We start from the raw sequence: 18,271 nt of genomic DNA, 5'->3' as shown, positions 1-18,271 counted from the left end.
ATTGAATGAATGCTTTTTTTGGGGGGGAGGGATGAAACCTGAGATTCAACTAGAATAATGCTTTTAAATTAGAAATCAGAAAAAAAAAAAAAAAAGAAATCAGATTATGCAGGGCAGATTGGACTCTGAACTTAACTCATGGAATATGGAAAATTCTCTTGAAATCTCTCAGAAATGTAGTTAATTACCTGACTGTTGAAGGACACTGATAATATATTCCCTACCTACTTTTCTACAAATTGTTGACAATCACAATAAATCTAATATAGCTACTGATCCAACTGAGCAAGTAATTGACCTGAATGCCCTTAACAGAACTTTGAGATATAAAATCACTCTCTGTAAGTTGATTAAAAGGTTGATACTTCTTTTCAACCTAGAATAATGATAATTTTCTTTCCAGCTTATCTCTTATTTTAGCTTCTCAAGATTTAAAAACTACCAGTCAATGGTAAATACAGTAAAGAATCTACAGTCAACCCATACTCTTCTGTATAATTAATAGAATTGCTCAGGCAGCTTATCTGCTTAAATTCTGAAAATCTCTTTATCCTTTATCTGCAGAAACACTAATCGCTTGAAAAGGACAAGGCTGAGGAAAACTTGTATTAGAGCTGGGTTTAAACAATTTTTTTTTTTTTCTGCAGCAAATTCTGTTGCCCTAATTCCCTGGGTTACTTGCATCTCTTCTTCATACTATCACTACCCTTCTAGGTATTTTGAACATCATGTTGCATTCATTTGAGCATATGTGAGTTGCCTACGTTTTCTGGTAAGATAAGCATTTCTTTCTTTCTTTTTTTTTTTGCAGTACAAAATTATTGTAATAGCACAGTCCTACACACAGAGAACATACCAAGAAACATATTCGGTTTCCCAATAGCAGCAAAACACGATAGATCTTTAATTCTGTTGTTTTAATTTTTGGCTGCACTGCAAGCTGGGCCAACTCGCTTGTTGCGGTGCGTGAGCTTCCATTGTGATGGCTTCTCTTGTTGTGAAGCATGGACTCTAGGGAGTGTGGGCTCAGTAGTTGTGCATTGGTTTAGTATCCTGCACATGTGGGGTCTTTCTGGACCAGGGATTTCTTAAAGTGAAAGTGTAGTTGCTCAGTTGGGTCCACCTCTTTGTGCCCCTATGGACTGTTGCCCACCAGGCTCCTCTGTCCATGGAATTCTCCAGGCAAGAATCCTAAGTGGGTTGCCATTACCTTCTCCAGGGGATCTTCCCAACCCAGGGATTGAACCTGGGTTTCACGCATTGCAGGCAGATTCTTTACCGTCTGAGCCACCAGGGAAGCCCAAGCATTTCTTAAGGTCTCTTCTCTTCAGCCCTTGGCTGGATTTCACCAGGCCCAGGGAACAGGGAACTAACTGGTCTGGGAACTGGGAAACCTTGGCTCTGAGTTTCACTCTGTGATTTGGTAAGCGTCCTTTGTTTGCATCACAGGTGTGATCAGCAACATGCAGCAAAGGAAATTTCTTGGAAGGATAGCAAAGATGTGCAGAATCAGCAGATGACTGAAAATCAGGCTTGAACTCCAGCAGGTGTCATGGCTTTTCCAGAGCAACAGTCTTGTGGTGGGGACAGAGGAGTAAGAATGCTGCTGCAAGGATGAAATGAATATCAAATTCCAGGGAGGTTGGTTTAGACTGGATGACAAGCCTGCTCTCATTCGATATGAGTTGGGAACCGCAGTTACAGTGTGCTGGGCTCCACCCAGTAATTCCTTAAGAGGAAATTCAGGAGGCAGTTTGAGGAAGAAATTTCGTGCTGGCCAGGTAACTTTGTCCACTCTACTATCTGGCATCTTTTTTTTTTCTTCTTTTTTTAAAATTTTATTTTATTTTTTAACTTTACAATATTGTATTGGTTTTGCCATATATCAAAATGAATCCACCACAGGTATACATGTGTTCCCCATCCTGAACCCTCCTCCCTCCTCCCTCCCCATACCATCCCTCTGGGTTGTCCCAGTGCACCAGCCCCAAGCATCCAGTATCGTGCATCGAACCTGGACTGACGACTCATTTCATATATGATATTATACATGTTTTAATGCCATTCTCCCAAATCTCCCTCTCCCTCTCCCAGAGGGTCCAGAAGACTGTTCTATACATCAGTGTCTCTTTTGCTGTCTCGTATACAGGGTTATTGTTACCATCTTTCTAAATTCCATATATATGCGTTAGTATACTGCATTGTTGTTTTTCTTTCTGGCTTACTTCACTCTGTGTAATAGGCTCCAGTTTCATCCACCTCATTAGAACTGATTCAAATGCATTCTTTTTAATGGCTGAGTAATATTCCATTGTGTATATGTACCACAACTTTCTTATCCATTCATCTGCTGATGGACATCTAGGTTGCTTCCATGTCCTGGCTATTATAAACAGTGCTGCAATGAACATTGGGGTACACGTGTCTCTTTCAATTCTGGCATCTTTAAAGTTGCTTCCAGCTTTAAAAATGGAGAGTGATTCTCCCATGAAACCCTTGGGATTTCCATGTCCCAGTGATGTTTGTTTCTATGAATGCCTATAAAACCAGTGAACAATAATAAGATAAACTGGAAGAAGACATTTATGAAGACCCGTGGGTTATGTAGCTGTGTTGGTTATCTACTGCTGCATGACAATATCACTGCAAACTTAGTGTCTTCAAACAGTGTGAATTTATTATCTCTTAGCTTCTGTGGGTCAGGAGTCTGGGAATGGCTTAGATGGGTTTTCTTATAAGGCTGTCAAGGTGTCATGGCTGAATATTCATTGGAAGGAATGAGAGTCGGACATGACTTAGCAACTGAACAATGAGTATGTATAACTGGTACACTTTGTTATACACCTGAAACTAATGCAACATTGGAGGTCAACTATACTCCAATAAAAATTTAAAAAATGAAAGAAAATCTGCCTTCTTAGCTGTACTTGGTTGTTCAAACAAAATGTATTTGAAAGGGGTGAGTTTATAAACATTCAGATTACCCTGAAATGATGTGCCTGGTTCTCCTAGAGCTGCTGGGCATGCATCTGGAGGGAGATGGGTAATAAATGGATAAAGACATGGGTTAAGTCCTTGCATAAACTTACAGTGTGACCCTGGACTTGCTGCTTGAATCTCTGATAGTCTCAGTGACCTTGTCATACTAGCTTGTAGAGGTAATGCCTTTAAAATACGTAGGGTGATGCCTGGCACATTGTAAACATGCAGGAAATAGATATTATAATGATCCTTTAAGAACCCCAACCAGAGAAGACGCGTGTCAATTCTTAAGGTGCAATTCGTCACATAACCAGAGGATTAAGAAAATGTATGCTGAACACACTGTAGCTCATTCCTTCTCTTGAAGCTCATGGAGGGTTTGATGCGGTAATTCCTTGTGTGTATAGGATTCGAAATTAGAATCCAATTTGCCCATCCCTGGAGCTGGGCCATTTGGAAAGAGGACTGTAGCTAAGAGTTGGACACCACTGAGCGACTTCACTTTCACTTTTCACTTTCATGCATTGGAGAAGGAAATGACAACCCACTCCAGTGTTCTTGCCTGGAGAATCCCAGGGGTGGGGGAGCCTGGTGGGCTGATGTCTATGGGGTCGCACAGAGTCGGACACAACTGAAGCGACTTAGCAATAGCAACATAGCAACTGTAGCTGCAACCCCTCTTCTGTTGACAGTGGGAGGCCCGGGGTGGATGCTTGGCCATGCCAGGGCAGGGCAGGGAGCACCCCAGCTCCCACCTCTCATTTCCAACCTCCCAGGGTGTGGTGGAAAGCACACAGGACTACGCTGGTTGTCCTTGGCAAGCAGTGGCTTCTCTGAAGCCATTTTCTGTAAAAGTGGAGCCATATGCAGGATCAAAAGAGGGGAAGAACACAGGGGATAAGCTTGGCGTATCTAAGGGGAACCAGGATGCATGCTCCACACCAAGACTTTCTTCCCACAGGCCAAATGAAGATGTTAAATACATTTTAGAAAAGTTTTAATTTGAACAACTTATGATTAAAAATACATTTTATAAATAATTTTTCCATAGACTTGATTAAGGATTGTTGCAAACTTTACAAAAAGACATACTGCAACAACAGCGGAAAGAAATTACAAAAAAATATAGCTACAGTCCTCCCATTTAAAAATACATTATACATCACAGCGTTTTCTTTGTGCAAAGTTAAAGAGAGCGCTGTGTTAGGCCTGTCACAGGTTCACCCGAAGGGAAGTAAACTTTAACACAGTTACTCGGCATAATAGGGTAGGCACAGCTGAAAAAACCAACCCCTGCCCCCAGAAGTTAATATATCTTAGTTCAACATTTTATTTTGTAGGACTGATGGCTGAACTTAGCTTAATACAAATATATATTTATATGTCTGTGTGGATATATATATATTTAAGTACGAAAATAAGTGTCTGTTTTGCAAATAAGTAAACCCTCAACGTATTTACAGTATTTTCAGAGAATGTGTTCTCCAAATCAGTCTGAGGCCATCTTCTCTGTTACACAACTCTTCAGAAGATTAAACGAAGCCAAATATGTCAATTAATGGACATCCTCCGCTGAGACTTCCAGTTTTCGCTGTGGGACGAAGAGCGTTCCCACGGAGGTGTAATTAGCACCATCAAAATCCATGCAGGGGGAGCCTGTTGGCTTTGTTGGCCCACCTGGAGTACGGAAGAAGCTTTCGGCCACTGGCTGGGACCCTTTGGGTGTCACAGGAACAGGCTGATTGGAAAGAGAGGAATGGAGAAAAGTCAGACCCACACAGACAGGTCCATGTCCTGGCAAACTCAGCAGAGTGAACTGGAAGGACGTGTCATATGATGGGAACCTTGAATGCCCTGAAATCTGCTAAATGAGCCTGCCTGAGTTTCACATGCTCAACTATTTTTCTTAAGGGGAAACAAAAAGCTCATGATAACCCCATAATCTGGACTCCTTGAGCACTCTTGCTGGATTTACAAGGAAGGCAAGCCTTTAAGCATTTCCTTCTCCCATCCTTTCCTTGTCCGAAAGCAAAAGTGAGTCTCCCATGATACTGATATTTGGGATTTAAGAACTAAAAGAGAAAAAACATCAGTGAATGGACATGCTCTTACCTGTTGTGCCCCTGTCCCTGCAAATGATTGTCCATTTGTTTGGTTCTGGCTCAGGATGGATGCGTCACACTTGGTGGCCCTTCCTTGCTCAGCGCCTGCATTTTCGGGTGTGACACTAACAGCCTCTATTCTTGGCGACACGGCAATGGTTCCGGGTCCAGGGCTGGTGGACACCTGCACACCGGGGGAGATGAGGCCCAAGTGCTGCAGGGTGAAGTTTACAATGGCTGAGCTCGGGTTCTGGATGGGAAGTGGGTGGCTCGAAGAGAGAGCCGGGCTGTTCCCAACAGGGACGGCTGCCATGGAAGTTGGTGAGACCATTAGCTTCAAAGGTGTTACTTGAAAAGAGGGAAAATTAACAGCAGTGAGTTCAGATGATGTCACTGGAATAACACCTGGAAAGAAAAGGCAGGACAATATCTTAAAAGCACAATATCTTAAAAGCATATTTGTCCAAGAAGTATATAAGGCTCAAGTGAGCTTGAGAATGACTGTGTTTGAAAGATGTTTTTAAGTACACTCACCTGCAATCGGGGAGCTGTAGATACTGTGATTTGGGGAAAGTGTACCTGAGTTTTCATTACTAGACAGAATGGACTCTGCCCCCAGGGTTGAGCACTGGGTGAGAGGGATTAGGTATCCTGATGGGAACAAGGTCTAGAAAACAAAGAGGAAGGGTTTATTTTACACACGAATACAGAAAGAAATGATGGAAACAGTGACAGATTTTATTTTCTTGGACTTCATAATCACTGTAGATGGTGACTGTAGCCATGAAATTAAAAGATGCTTGCTCCTTGGAAGAAAAGCTATGACAAACCTAGACAGCATATTAAAAAGCAGAGACATCACTTTGCCCACAAAGGTCTGTCTAGTCAAAGCTATGGTTTTTCCAATAGTCATGTATGGATGTGAGAGCTGAACCATAAAGAAGGCTGAGCACCAAAGAATTGATGCTTTTGAACTTTTGGTATTGGAGCAGACTCTTGAGAGTCCCTTGAGCAGTCTTCCTGGGTTTGCAAGGAAGGCAGGCCTTTAATCACTTCACTCTCCCATCCTTTCCTTCTCCCAAAGAAGGCGCTCAGCCTTCTTTATGGTGAGACAAACAAGTCAATATTAAAGGAAATCAATCCTGAATATTCATTAGAAGGACTGATGCGGAAGGTGAAGCTCCAATACTTTGGCCACCTGATGTGAAGAGCTGACTCATTAGAAAAGACCCTGATGCTGGGAAAGGTTGAAGGCAGGAGGAGAAGGGGATGACAGAGGATGAGATGGTTGGATGAAATCACCAACTCGATGGACATGAGTTTGAGCAAGCTCTGGGAGATGGTGAAGGACAGAGAATCCTGGCGTGCTGCAGTCCACGGCGTTGCAGAGAGTTGGACACAAGTGATCGACTGAACAAAAACAAGAAAAATGACCACGTGCCTCTTCTGGGACTAATATCCATTGGTGGTTATTTGTCTCATCAGACCAAAGCCTCCAGTGGTATGGGCCACGGGCAGGCCAGCTCTATGGCTCTTTGAAGACACTATCCCTCCTTCCCATCCCAACAGTTGTCCTGAATAACCACATGTTCCTTAAATGCCAGCTGGCGTCTTAGGAAGTGTCCTAAAGTCAGCACTGAGTCTGCTTAAGGGCAAGATTTACCTAGCACTCCCCACCACCCTCAGGGTCCTAAGTCTGCTTCCGGACTTCTTGGTATGATGTGGTGCTGTCAGAACAAGCTGAATGCAGCTGGCCACCGTAGTGCCACTGCTGTGTTATCATCTGATTGTCCTTGAATTATGTGGGATGGTATTTCCCAGAGACTATTCTGAGGGACCCTAGTTCTTTCTATGGGATGCAAGCAGGTACTACTTGAATCATAATTAAATTATGTTTGGGGAAATGCTGAATTCAACAAAGGAAAATGGAATCTTTATGACAGAATTTCTAAGGGAATTTCATGATGGCACACAGTGTGAATCTCCAAGAGAGTGTTCATCATTTAACATTTCCCAGGCTATTCAGCAACTAAATGTTTGGTAGTACTGGTATTTAAGGAAAAAAAAAAAAAAAACATGTTAAGAAATGTTGATTTAGAGAAAGGGAATGTCAAACCACAGGACTAAAATATAGCCTCTTGGCTGTTTTTGCAAATAAAATTGTACTGGAACATAGCCATGCTCATTCATTTACATATTGTCTGCAGATGCATTCCTACTTTAAAAAAATTTTTTACAATGGCAGAGTTGAATCGGTGTAACAGAAACCATATGGCGCACAGAGCCAAAAACATTTACTCTCTGGCCCTTTACAGAAAGCTTCCCTTGTGGCTCAGTTGGTAGAGGATCCGCCTGAAATACAAGAGACTGCCTGCAGTGCAGGAGATGCAGGTTCAATTCCTGGGTCAGGAAGATCTCCTGGAGATAGAAATGGCAACCTACTATAGTATTCTTGTCTGGAGAATTCCATGGACAGAGGAGCCTGGCAGGCTATAGTCCATGGGGTCGCAAAGAGTCGGACACGACTTAGTGACTAAACCACACAACCTGTACAGAAAAGTTTGCTGACTCCTGATTTGGAATAAAGGAATTATAGAACTATAGATCTTTTTCCCCCCTAGTACTTTAGGTTCCAGTGATACCAAGCAAACACTCTTATACAAATGAAAGGGCAGGGTACCAGGTTTCAAAAATGACAGATAAGAGCACTGATTAATTCATATTAGATGTCCAAATGTCATGCAGAAAAAGCTTTAGGGAATAAAGTTACATTCCACACGGAAATGGCCAGAGTGTTGGGCTGTGTGTGTCTGCAGCACGCCTGCTCATCACGGTACTTTTCCAACAGAGCCTACATGGGTGGCTGAGCCACCTGCAAAGTCTGATCCGTCTTACCAGGAACAGGATTGGTAAAAGCGAAAAGCAGCTCTTGTAAACCAGAGGCCCATCTTTCATCTCCCTGCAGATCTTTCTTCTCACCACTGTCAAAACAACGCCCTATGCTTTGATCTAGCTATTAATAGGTCCAGTCAGAATCCCCAGTGCTAAGGGGTACCACAAACTTTCAATTTTATTTCTTAGATGCTTGGTTCTGTTCAATATCTTTACTAGCAGGTTCCTTGAAGGCTTCAGGAATAGAGAATTTTCAAGGGGCAGATTTAGGTGTTTTACCATCGGCTGCTCTTTGGCATCTTACAGTACAATGTTTTCTGGTTTAACTCTCTTTAAAAAATCTCCAGCAAAACTCTAATAATTACTTTTCCTTTTCCTATAAACGATATTCATCACAAAATTGTTTCATCTCTAATGCCAATCCCTTTTTTAAAATTAGAACTATTCAAGTAGCCGGATGAAAATAATTTGACATATTGTCACTTGTAAGTCTTCTCACCCAGACTATATATATCAACACTCCTACCCTTCTTCCTACGACATGATCCTCTTTTGCTTTCGCCATATTTCTTACTATTCACTACCTGATATGCTTGTGTGTGTTTGTATTCTCTCTTCTCTCCACCCCCAGAAGTGTAGATTCTCAGTAAATGTTTGTTGAATGAATTAACACGTGAATCTCTCCCTTTCTTTGTTCTGCTCAGTCCATGCTAAAAAGAATTGGTCAAAATGAAGTCAGAGATGAAAAAAAGAGCAGGGGGTGTGAGCAATCTATCCAGTGAAAACCCTAATCCTGAATAACTAAGTGAGCAACAGGAGACCATTATTAAATCATACTCATTGCCTCAAAGAGATTACAGACCTCCCAGAAAATCAAATCAAGCTGAAGCCTTGTGATTTTCCCCTAGCATGTGTATTAAATGCAAAATGATACTATGCTAAGATAATGGATGTTTTGAATGGTTACCATGAGGCCATCCTCAGGGAAGATCTGACAGACTCTAAAGCCTCCTTAATAACAACAGTTACAGATAATACCCGTCAGCTTCTACAGTGCCTTGAAAGGATCACAAACCCCTTTATGTATACCATCATGTAATAAATTCATTTAACCTCACAAAAACTGTAAGATGGCCCTGGGGCAAGTGCTCAAAAGCAATCATCCGCAAAGGCAGGTGCTGATTTGATCCAGAGCACAAGTGCTTTATACCCAGTAGACAATCAGGAAAAACTGGCAGAACAAATTCTTTATAGATGTGGGAAAACAAGATGTAGAGATGTAAAATAACCCGAGTTAACAGCAGGGACAAAATGAGAGATTAACTTCTGCTTCCATGTTTAGTGATGTTTGTTTATCTGCTGATGCTGTCTTTCACATACAATTGTCCCAAGAGTGGAAAACGAGATAACGTATGCAAAAGCGCCCAACACTTCTGCCATCTAGTATGTGGGTAGGCAGCCAGTACATGTTCTTTCCTTCCTAAATTAAACTCCATCCAGGAAAAAAACTGTCTAGAACATCAAAACATCTAGAAACCAATGCATCAGATACCCTAAACCTTGCCAAGCTAAGTCTGATTTTTCTATTTGCACAACATGGAAATTTTAGTTTAAATTTGACGTAGAAAGTAAAAACAAGGGGGATCCATTTCTCTGCTAGGCCACAGATGTCAGTTACGTGATGTCAAACGAATATCAAGTAATGACTCAGAAAGCGGGAGTTAGAGGAACCCTATGTGTCCATCCATTCATTTGGGGTCACGTCTGCTTGTAAATTATTTAAGACTTTCATGGCAGGTGTTTGCATTCCAGTGTGGGATAGAGAAATGGACTTAAGGACAACCACCCACAGTGCTTTAAAAAGAGAGCAGATAATCCCTTCCTCCAAAGGTTAAAAATGCTTCTGCCGCCATCCCAGTCAGGGGATTAGCTGCCTGAGGCCTTGTTTGGATTATGGGACGCTAAGGAACAGTTCCCTGTTTTCTGGGAGACTGCTCTTTGCTCTGGTAAATTTCACGAGCCAGCAGAGTCCCTCCTAATTAACTGGGGGGTACCTAAAGCTTTGCACAGTTCAAGGCTGTACTTACTGTGGAGACATTTTCAGGTGCTTTCTGGTCTTCTTTAAATTTCTTTTTGGAACCACTGTCCTCGAGCATGCTTGCCCTCTTGGAGCCTTTTTCTCTAGCTGGCTCCCTCTCTCGGTTCTTTGCACCTTGTCTCTCCGGCCCTGGCAGCAAACTTCCAGGCCTGGTGGATACACTGGACTTTGGGGCGTCACTGTCTGCATTCTCGCCGGTGGCATCAGTGGAGTCCTCTGATATCATAGCGTTAGAAGAGGTGGTGGGGCAGACCGTGGGGCTCAGGCCTGGGGGTGGCGTTATAGTTTGGGCCTGGGCAGGCTGCAAGTAGATGGCATACGATGTCCCCGAAGGGGTCTGAGGTAGGATCACCGGCACTGCTGGTGACAACGGGCTGGGGAGGAGGGGGACCACCCCCAGGGGCTGGATGAGGGATGGTGCCATCATCTCTGGCTCGGCATTTGCTGGAGTGTCCAGAGGGGCCACGGATTGGCAGTGCCCAGATCCTGCCAGCTGTACTGTCACGTTCTTTCTGGGTTCACTAAAAGACAAGATTGAAAACATGAGACAATGGAAACACATGTTCTCTAAAATGTTCTACTGTTTTAGATTGCCCCAGATTGAAGCTACGCTTTTATGTAACTAGCAGATAGTTTCTGTAATGATTCCATATTATGAGTTAAGGAGAAGATTCTCTCACCGGTTTCCAAGGTTATTGCCTATTCTTACATGAAATAAGTAATCCTAATGATGCAACATAAAGTAACGCATCCTGTTACTGAAGAGCATTGCCCACCTACCTTGATTGCTCTTCTAACTGCATTTTGCAGATAGCTGCGAGCTGAGCCATTTTGCTCCGGAAAGGTACAGAATTCTGAGTGCTCTCAGCTGGTAAAAGAAAAAGAGGGTGGGGGAGGGAGTTGGTCAAAGCAAAAGAATGAATCTTCACAGAGATGAAACATCACTGAGGTCAAAGGAACAGAAAACATGCACTGCTCCCTCCCCCAAATCACACAGCAATTAAATGATAAACCCCACGATTCACATTTTATCCTTTAATTCAAATGTAAGTTGGGCTTCAAGTATGTTTGGGACTATGGAAACAAACAATTCTCTAGCAAGTCCCGAGGGATCAAGGAAGCTAAATGTCAATGAGGAGGGATTCTTTGAAGCAGAGCCCTGACATGATAGGACACATACCTTTGTGGGTTTTGATAGGGCTACTGGGAGCAGAATTTATCTTTCTCCGGTCACTCTCTATGCTCTTTACCAGTTTGATGAGAGATGGGTGTCGAGTGAAGTTTGGTTTCCCACGTGTGGAAAAGAGGTTTTTGGCACAGTTCTCTTTTGAAGATTGCCTCGCTTCCAAATCAGAGGCAGCACAAGGAAGGACTGGGCTGAGACCTGAAACTGGAAAGGGCAGTGTGTTAAGACATGAGTGGTTCAGCCTCCTTCTGGGGTATGAGGTCAGTGCGTGCACGCTCGCTCAGTTATATCCAACTCTGTGCGACCCTATGGACTGTAGCCCGCCAGGTTCCTCTGTTCATGGGGATTCTCCAGGCAAGAATACTGGAGTGGGTTGCCATTTCCTCCTCCAGGGGATCTTCCTGACTCGGGGATCGAACTGGCATCTCCTGTGTCTCCTGCATTGGCAGACGGTTTCTTTACCACTGAGCCACCTGGGAACGGTTCTAAAATGATTTCAGATTAAAGTGGCAACAGTTACGTGCCTACTATGTGCCAGATACCATTTCAAGGGCTTTACCTAAAAAACCCTGTTCATCTTATTCTGAATGAATTCTGAGATGATAATTCACTTTAACATCTCTGAAAGACTTTGTCATCTTATAACCAGTGGTGTGCTCTCAGGGTGACTGTCAGTGGTTTTTATTTCTTACTGAAATATAAAACATCGGGCATATCAGCATCAGTGGAGACTTCATCTGATGAAATAGGGTGACCGTCCCTGCTATGGACTGAATGTTTGCATCCCCTGCCCCATTCCTTCTCCCCAAATTCACATGTTGAAACCTGATGTCCAATGTGATGGTACTGAGAGGTGGGGCTTTTGGGAGATGTTCATGAGGGTGGAACCCTTTTGAATAGGATTAGTGCTCTTATAAAAGGGACTCCACAGAGCTCTCTAGTCTTCTTCCACTATGTAAGGTTACTATGAAAAGACTAGAAAAGTCTAGAAAGCAGGTCCTCACCAGACACCGAGTCTGCCAGCCTTGGACTTCCCAGCCTCCAGAACTATGAGAAGTAAACATATTGTTTATCAGCTACCAAGCCGATGGTACTCTGTTGTGGCAGCCTGAACAGACTAAGACACTCTCCACAACTCAGGCAGGTACTTCTCAGGAAATGCACTCCCATTTCAGAGACATTTCAGACATTAACTAACTGGTTCAGGGTCTCTCAGCCAGAAGAACGTGGGCCTGGGATATGAACTTGATCAGTCTAGCCCAGAGCCTGTCCTCCAAATCCCTGTACTGAAGGACCTCTCATTGAGGTTATCTCCAAAACTGGAAAAACCTTGCAAAGGCGCTGTCGTTCTTCCTACTAGGGGTGAGGAAACAGTCTTAGAGAAGTCACCTGCCCAAGGCCACACAGCTGGAATAAGTGGCAGAGTTGGGACTGGAACCTAAGCTTCCCTCTGCTTCCGTGGCCCGTGTTCCTGCCACTTTCCACAACTTCTGTGTGTGGGGTCTTGGTAGAACACAAAATGTAAGAATCCCAGAGTTAAGATGGAGACAGAATATTCATTCTGGAATGAATCCATTTAATAATATTCTCCACATGCACGGGCTCTGTCTCAACTTTGTCAAATTCTTTCACACACAGATTCTACCTCTTACACGGGTGTGATGGTTACGGACCTTGAGTTGCTGATGGAACCAAGGGCCAAACTTTCCATATTGGTGCTCATCTTTGTCTTTTCAATCACTTATATATTATGCTCTTCCCATGTGGGAGTATGGGTAGGAAGAGAAAGGAAGAATATTTCCAAATGTGCATTAATTCAAAGTAATGAAGCAATGAATATACAAGGAAATAAATACATACCACTGGGATTTGGACTGATTTCTGGGCCTGTCCATTTAAAAGCTGGTTTTCGGCCTCTTTCCTCTGTCACATGAACTTTCTTGATAAGATCCAGGCTGCTCAGAACATTAGCTATATCATACAACCTCCTAATTTTTGCTGGGGGAAAAAAGTATGTATATCACTTAATGGAATAATGAAAGATCAAAGGACTTTGCTTCCCAAGGACTTCATGTGTAAGCTGTACACTCAAAGAGCTATCCTAACCATCAGTGTCAGAGAAAAACCATCAGTGACTTTTCTGGAGTTATTCTAGTGATACTGCATGGATGGAGCAGCCTGGTGGGCTGCAGTCCACGGGGTCGCTAAGAATAGGAAACGACTGAGTGACTTCACTTTCGCTTTTCACTTTCATGCATTGGAGAAGGAAATGGCAACCCACTCCAGTGTTCTTGCCTGGGGAATCCCAGGGGCGGGGGAGCCTGGTGGGCTGCCGTCTATGGGGTCACACAGAGTCGGACACGACTGAATCGACTTAGCAGCAGTAATACTGCTTTAATGAAAACAAAAAGTTTTAAATATTGAGACTCAATTACTGCTGATACTGGATTTTGAAACAAAAGCACTGGATTTTGAAACAAAAGGGAAAATAACTCAATGAGATCACCCTATTGGGAAACATGTTACAGATTTTCTAATAAAAAGTTACCACTGCTGGGCATCTCCTAATGAGGATTCAGAATTTTTGGAACAAATAGAAATAATCAATAATAAATGTACTATTTTCCTGCTTGTGATAGTTTATGAAAATAAATGTATTTAATTTCACAAGCATGGAAAATTTTATACCTATCAAAATTTATAAACATTTATACTGTCCGTATGTATAGGCAAAGCATAGATTTGCTAATTCTATAAGTCTTACATATCATGAAAAGTTCTGTTACAGAAGTCTGCCTTTACTTCATCTTGTAGTACAAAGCTGCAAATTGAGCCCTGCCTTCACAGCCACGCCGGAAGGTTCTGAATTCCCTAGGGATTCAGCAAATTACACATCTGCAGTTCCTGGAATAGTTTCCAAGGCTGTGACTAACCAGTGAAATAGAGAGCTGAAAACTGGTGACTCAGAGAAAGCAGGTAGCCCATCGGTAGGATTGGGATGTGTTTTCTGAAATGACAAATCTCCTAAGCCAAATGCTAGGCTTACTGCCTTAATCTCTACTCATTTTGTCTTTATGGAGACACCATCAAACTGGAGGAGTCTCAATACTTTCATGGGACCAGTACAGCTTCACAAGGATGGGAAGGGGTCTGCATGACACCTCCCAGGCATTCCCCTGCTATGCCTCAGGGTCACCAGTCAGCCGGTCTCCCGAGTGATCCATGTCTAGGCCAGCCTAAGCCCTGCTCGGAGGTCAGCTAATGCCTTCTACACCTTCTCTCTGCTTCTCTGTGTGTGTGCATGGGGCAGTTCCTGCAAAGTCTTTTCTAGAGGCAAGGGCAGAGCTGTTTTAAGACTTCAATCTATGATTTCTTCCCAACAGAGAGCAGATATTCTGGCTAAAATCATGCTTTTTTTTTTTCCATAGTGAAATCAAATAGTTTTATTCAAGAATTGGAAATAATCAGTAGCCATGAGAGAAAATCCAATATTTAATAAACATTTCTGCATGTAAAAAGAAGAGCAATTACTCTCTTAGGTTACTCTCCTCGCTTAGCTATGGGACAGACTCTCAGGAGCAAGCCCTTGGGACCGCTCCTGACGGTGGTCATCCGCACACAGGACAGGGTGTCAGACTTTGGTTTCAGGGCAAGAGAGAGCAAGCCTTGCCTACCACCTAGACAGGCTGGGTTGTCTGGCCCAGCCAAGTCACTGTGGAGGCAAACTGTCTAAGGGCCGTAAGTGCAGAGAAGGGACACCGTAAAACCACTCTTTCAAAATGTCCAATCCACTGTGCTGCAGGTCACTTCTGGAGAGTGTTAGAAGTTATTTACACCCTCAAATACGAGAGCCAGTGGAGAGAGCAGACACTTGGGTCCCAGGCCCACTTTACTGCTTATTTAGCCTTCAGACACTGTAAAATGGAGACAGTGTTACAGTAGCAAGTGAGGTAGATAAATCAAAGTGTCAGGTAAGAGTAGCTATATACGTATCTTTGAATCCTACAAGCTAGCTCAAGCAGTATCTTCATGAATTCTGGGGAGAAGTGAAGATACAAAAGCCTAACTAGAGATGATCTGTTTATATAGCCAATGTATTGGAAAGTAATTTAAGAGTAGGTCCAAAAGTCCAGGGCAGTTGGGCCACTTACTTTTAAACTTGCTTCTATCCAAATCTTCCACATGGTCCTCCCAAGTTAAAATCTTGGCAGCAATTTCCAAGCTTACTATCTGAGGCGTTGACACCAAAAACAGCGTCACAAATTTTTGGCTCATCACTTTTAAAGACTTGTCTTTGCGGCTGTTTACAGAGGCTTTGGAGAAGGAAGAGGATTAGAGAATTAAAATTCATGAAGGGACAAGTGCTTTCAAAAGTAACAAAGCTACAAATACCACAGCCTGATCCCACGGTTGACATGCAGCATTTTCATATGAAAAGCGGCAGTGGCTTTGAGCTGGGTTCCCTAAGGAACCTGGTCTCTAGACCTCCAAGAGGTTCCCTGCCACCTGAGCTTTTCAACACCAGCTCTCTCACCTGCCCGCAATTCCACTCCAGGGCGTTCGGCACAACACATGTCTGGGTGTCCATTTTGGCCAGTGTTTGATTTGATGATGGGATCCTCTGTATTGTAACTCTTACTAACTTCAAACTCTTGTTCATATTCTTTCTTTTTGATCATCATAATCTGCTCAGCGTACTTGTTCTCCTCCCCGACGCTTTTCAAAGTCCCAAGGATCTGGTTGAGGTTGTGTCGCCCGTGCCAAGTGTACCTGTTTTTGGCGAGCCGGCTCACCATGTGTAGACTTTCTAGGACGTTGACGATATCATAAATGCGTCGGCGCTCGACATCTGTGGAGAACAAGCAATGGCACCTTACTAGGATCAGATATTGTAATGTGGATAGAATCGAATACCTCTCTTTTCCCCAGGGATTCCTAGTCTGTAGGTTCTGGATTAAATAACTTTAGTGGCTCAGATGGTAAAGAATCTGCCTGCAGTGTGGGAGACCTGGGTTTGATCTCTGGGTTGGGAAGATCCCCTGGAGGAGAGCATGGCAACCCACTCCAGTGTTCTTGCCTGGAGAATCCCCATGGACCGAGGAGCCTGGTGGGCTATAGTCCATGGGGGTCACAAAGAGTTGAATACAACTGAGCGACGGAGCACAGTACATGCTAAACAGAGTATGGAGATGAGAAAGGCGTGTCCCTGCTCTCAAAGGGTACAAACAGTTAATATAAATTAGAAAGGTGACATTTACTGAGGGTCTTTGATGCATCATACAGGTTTAGGAAGATTTTACCCTAACTTGTGAGGTAGGTGATTATTATCCATGCTTTTTTATTTCTTTAACAATAGTCTTTACTTTTACACAAGGCAGTACAAAATGAGGCAGTTCCTCAAAGGGTGACTTGGAGCTAGAAAATCCATCCTGAGTGTGAAAGTTAGTGCTAGCTGCTAAGTCATGTCCACCTCTTTGTGACCCCATGGACCGTAGCCCACCAGGCTCTTCTGGTCCATGGGATTTCCCAGGCAAGAACACGGGAGAGGGTTACCATCGTGAAACTTCTTATTATCCATGCTTTAACGATGAGGAGATAAGGTCAGGCTGGCTAAGCTGCTCACCCTAAGGCACAGAGCAACTGCTGCCACTAAGTCGCTTCAGTCTTGCCCGACTCTGTACGACCCCATAGACGGCAGCCCACCAGGCTCCGCCGTCCCTGGGATTCTTCAGGCAAGAACACTGGAGTGGGTTGCCATTTCCTTCTCCAATGCATGAAAGTGAAAAGTGAAAGTGAAGTCGCTCAGTTGCGTCCGACTCTTAAGGCACAGAGCTAGTAAGTGGCAAAACCAAGTCTTTCGAGCTCTAAAATCCATACTCTACCCTCCGTTTCTTATATTAGTTCCTAACACACACACACGGCTGTCATACAATAGGTACAAGGTTCTGAGATTCCTTGGTTCCTGGAACTTGCCAGAGGGCCTTTGTGTGCTAAGCTGTTCCTTCTAGCTGGATTCCCTCTCCCAGATGTCCTCATGGCTCCCCACCTCTATTCTTGAGTCCTTGCTCAGATGTCACCCTCCTAACAAGGCCTGACCCAACTACTTAATTTAAAATGAAGTTTAAAATTACGGAGCACACTCTTAGCACTCTGGATTCCCGTCTACCCTGGTCTGCATTTGCTTTTCTTTAGCGCTCATTACCCTCTTACATCCTAATTACCCACTTATTATGTCCTTTGCATATTGTCTATTGTCTTCACTGGAAAGCAGGTTCCACAGGAGCGGGAACTTTGTTCTTTCTGTCCACTTATGTTATCCCAGCTGCTATGACATTGCCTGCCACATAGTAGGTAATCCATAGATACCTGCTAAATTAAATGGTATACCCTCCATAGCTATAATGAAGTGTATGTGAAGAGAGGAATCTAAATGGCATTTCTTAAAGTTGATACGTATGAACATGTATTAGAAGGGCAAAACTTTCTTCATGGGGTGATAGCTATATACTAAAAAAATCCTGTATATCTCTTCACAGATTCAGGTCGTAGTATTTTCATGACTCCAAAGGTATCCTACATTTGCCACAGATTCCTTTTTTAGCTCTAACTAGATATGAGTCCACGAAGAGAGGAGGAAAAGAGGGCGGGGGGATACAGTAACTTTTGGCAAACACAAACTGAGAAAGTGCTGAATGGCAGAGAGGGCTAAAGCCCGGCTCCCACGCCCAGAGGCTGGAAGAAAGCATTTGGCAGCCTGGCTCCTCAATGAGAAACAAGATGCAGGTTCAGAGTTGTAGCTGTTTGTGAAATAAGTCATAGAACAATGTTGCCTTACTTTACAGCTTCAGAGCTTTCACAGTACAGTCAGAGCAATCTCCATTGTGATTTTCTGCTTCTGTTTTGAGACTTAAATGTGACTGGGAACTACATGCTGTTATTCTGAAATTAATAGGGCTTGACAGATGGATAATTTCCGTGTGGTCTTGTGTCATTACAAACACTGGCTAGAAG

At 43.3% G+C, this 18,271-nt stretch overlaps 1 protein-coding gene across 5 annotated transcripts in view; it reads right to left on the bottom strand.

Moving 5' to 3' along the window:
- Positions 1-3,978: 3,978 nt before the first annotated feature.
- Positions 3,979-18,271, bottom strand: part of E2F8 (E2F transcription factor 8) — an 18,526-nt gene continuing 4,233 nt past the window's right edge. For 4 of the 5 annotated variants that reach the window (XM_070365295.1, XM_070365298.1, XM_070365297.1 and 1 more), the window contains exons 5-13: positions 15,795-16,109; positions 15,412-15,573; positions 13,121-13,258; positions 11,255-11,464; positions 10,855-10,942; positions 10,064-10,595; positions 5,619-5,751; positions 5,095-5,489; positions 3,979-4,720 (exon numbers count right to left, since the gene is read on the bottom strand). In XM_070365295.1, coding sequence (XP_070221396.1) covers positions 4,538-4,720; positions 5,095-5,489; positions 5,619-5,751; positions 10,064-10,595; positions 10,855-10,942; positions 11,255-11,464; positions 13,121-13,258; positions 15,412-15,573; positions 15,795-16,109 — 2,156 coding nt within the window. In that variant the 3' untranslated portion in view covers positions 3,979-4,537. The remainder of the gene's footprint in view (positions 4,721-5,094; positions 5,490-5,618; positions 5,752-10,063; positions 10,596-10,854; positions 10,943-11,254; positions 11,465-13,120; positions 13,259-15,411; positions 15,574-15,794; positions 16,110-18,271) is intronic. The other variant, XM_070365299.1, reaches the window with a different exon arrangement.

This window comes from Bos mutus, chromosome 29 (assembly GCF_027580195.1).
Source record: "Bos mutus isolate GX-2022 chromosome 29, NWIPB_WYAK_1.1, whole genome shotgun sequence".
NCBI lineage: Eukaryota > Metazoa > Chordata > Mammalia > Artiodactyla > Bovidae > Bos > Bos mutus.
This window is presented reverse-complemented; position numbering and strand designations above follow the sequence as displayed.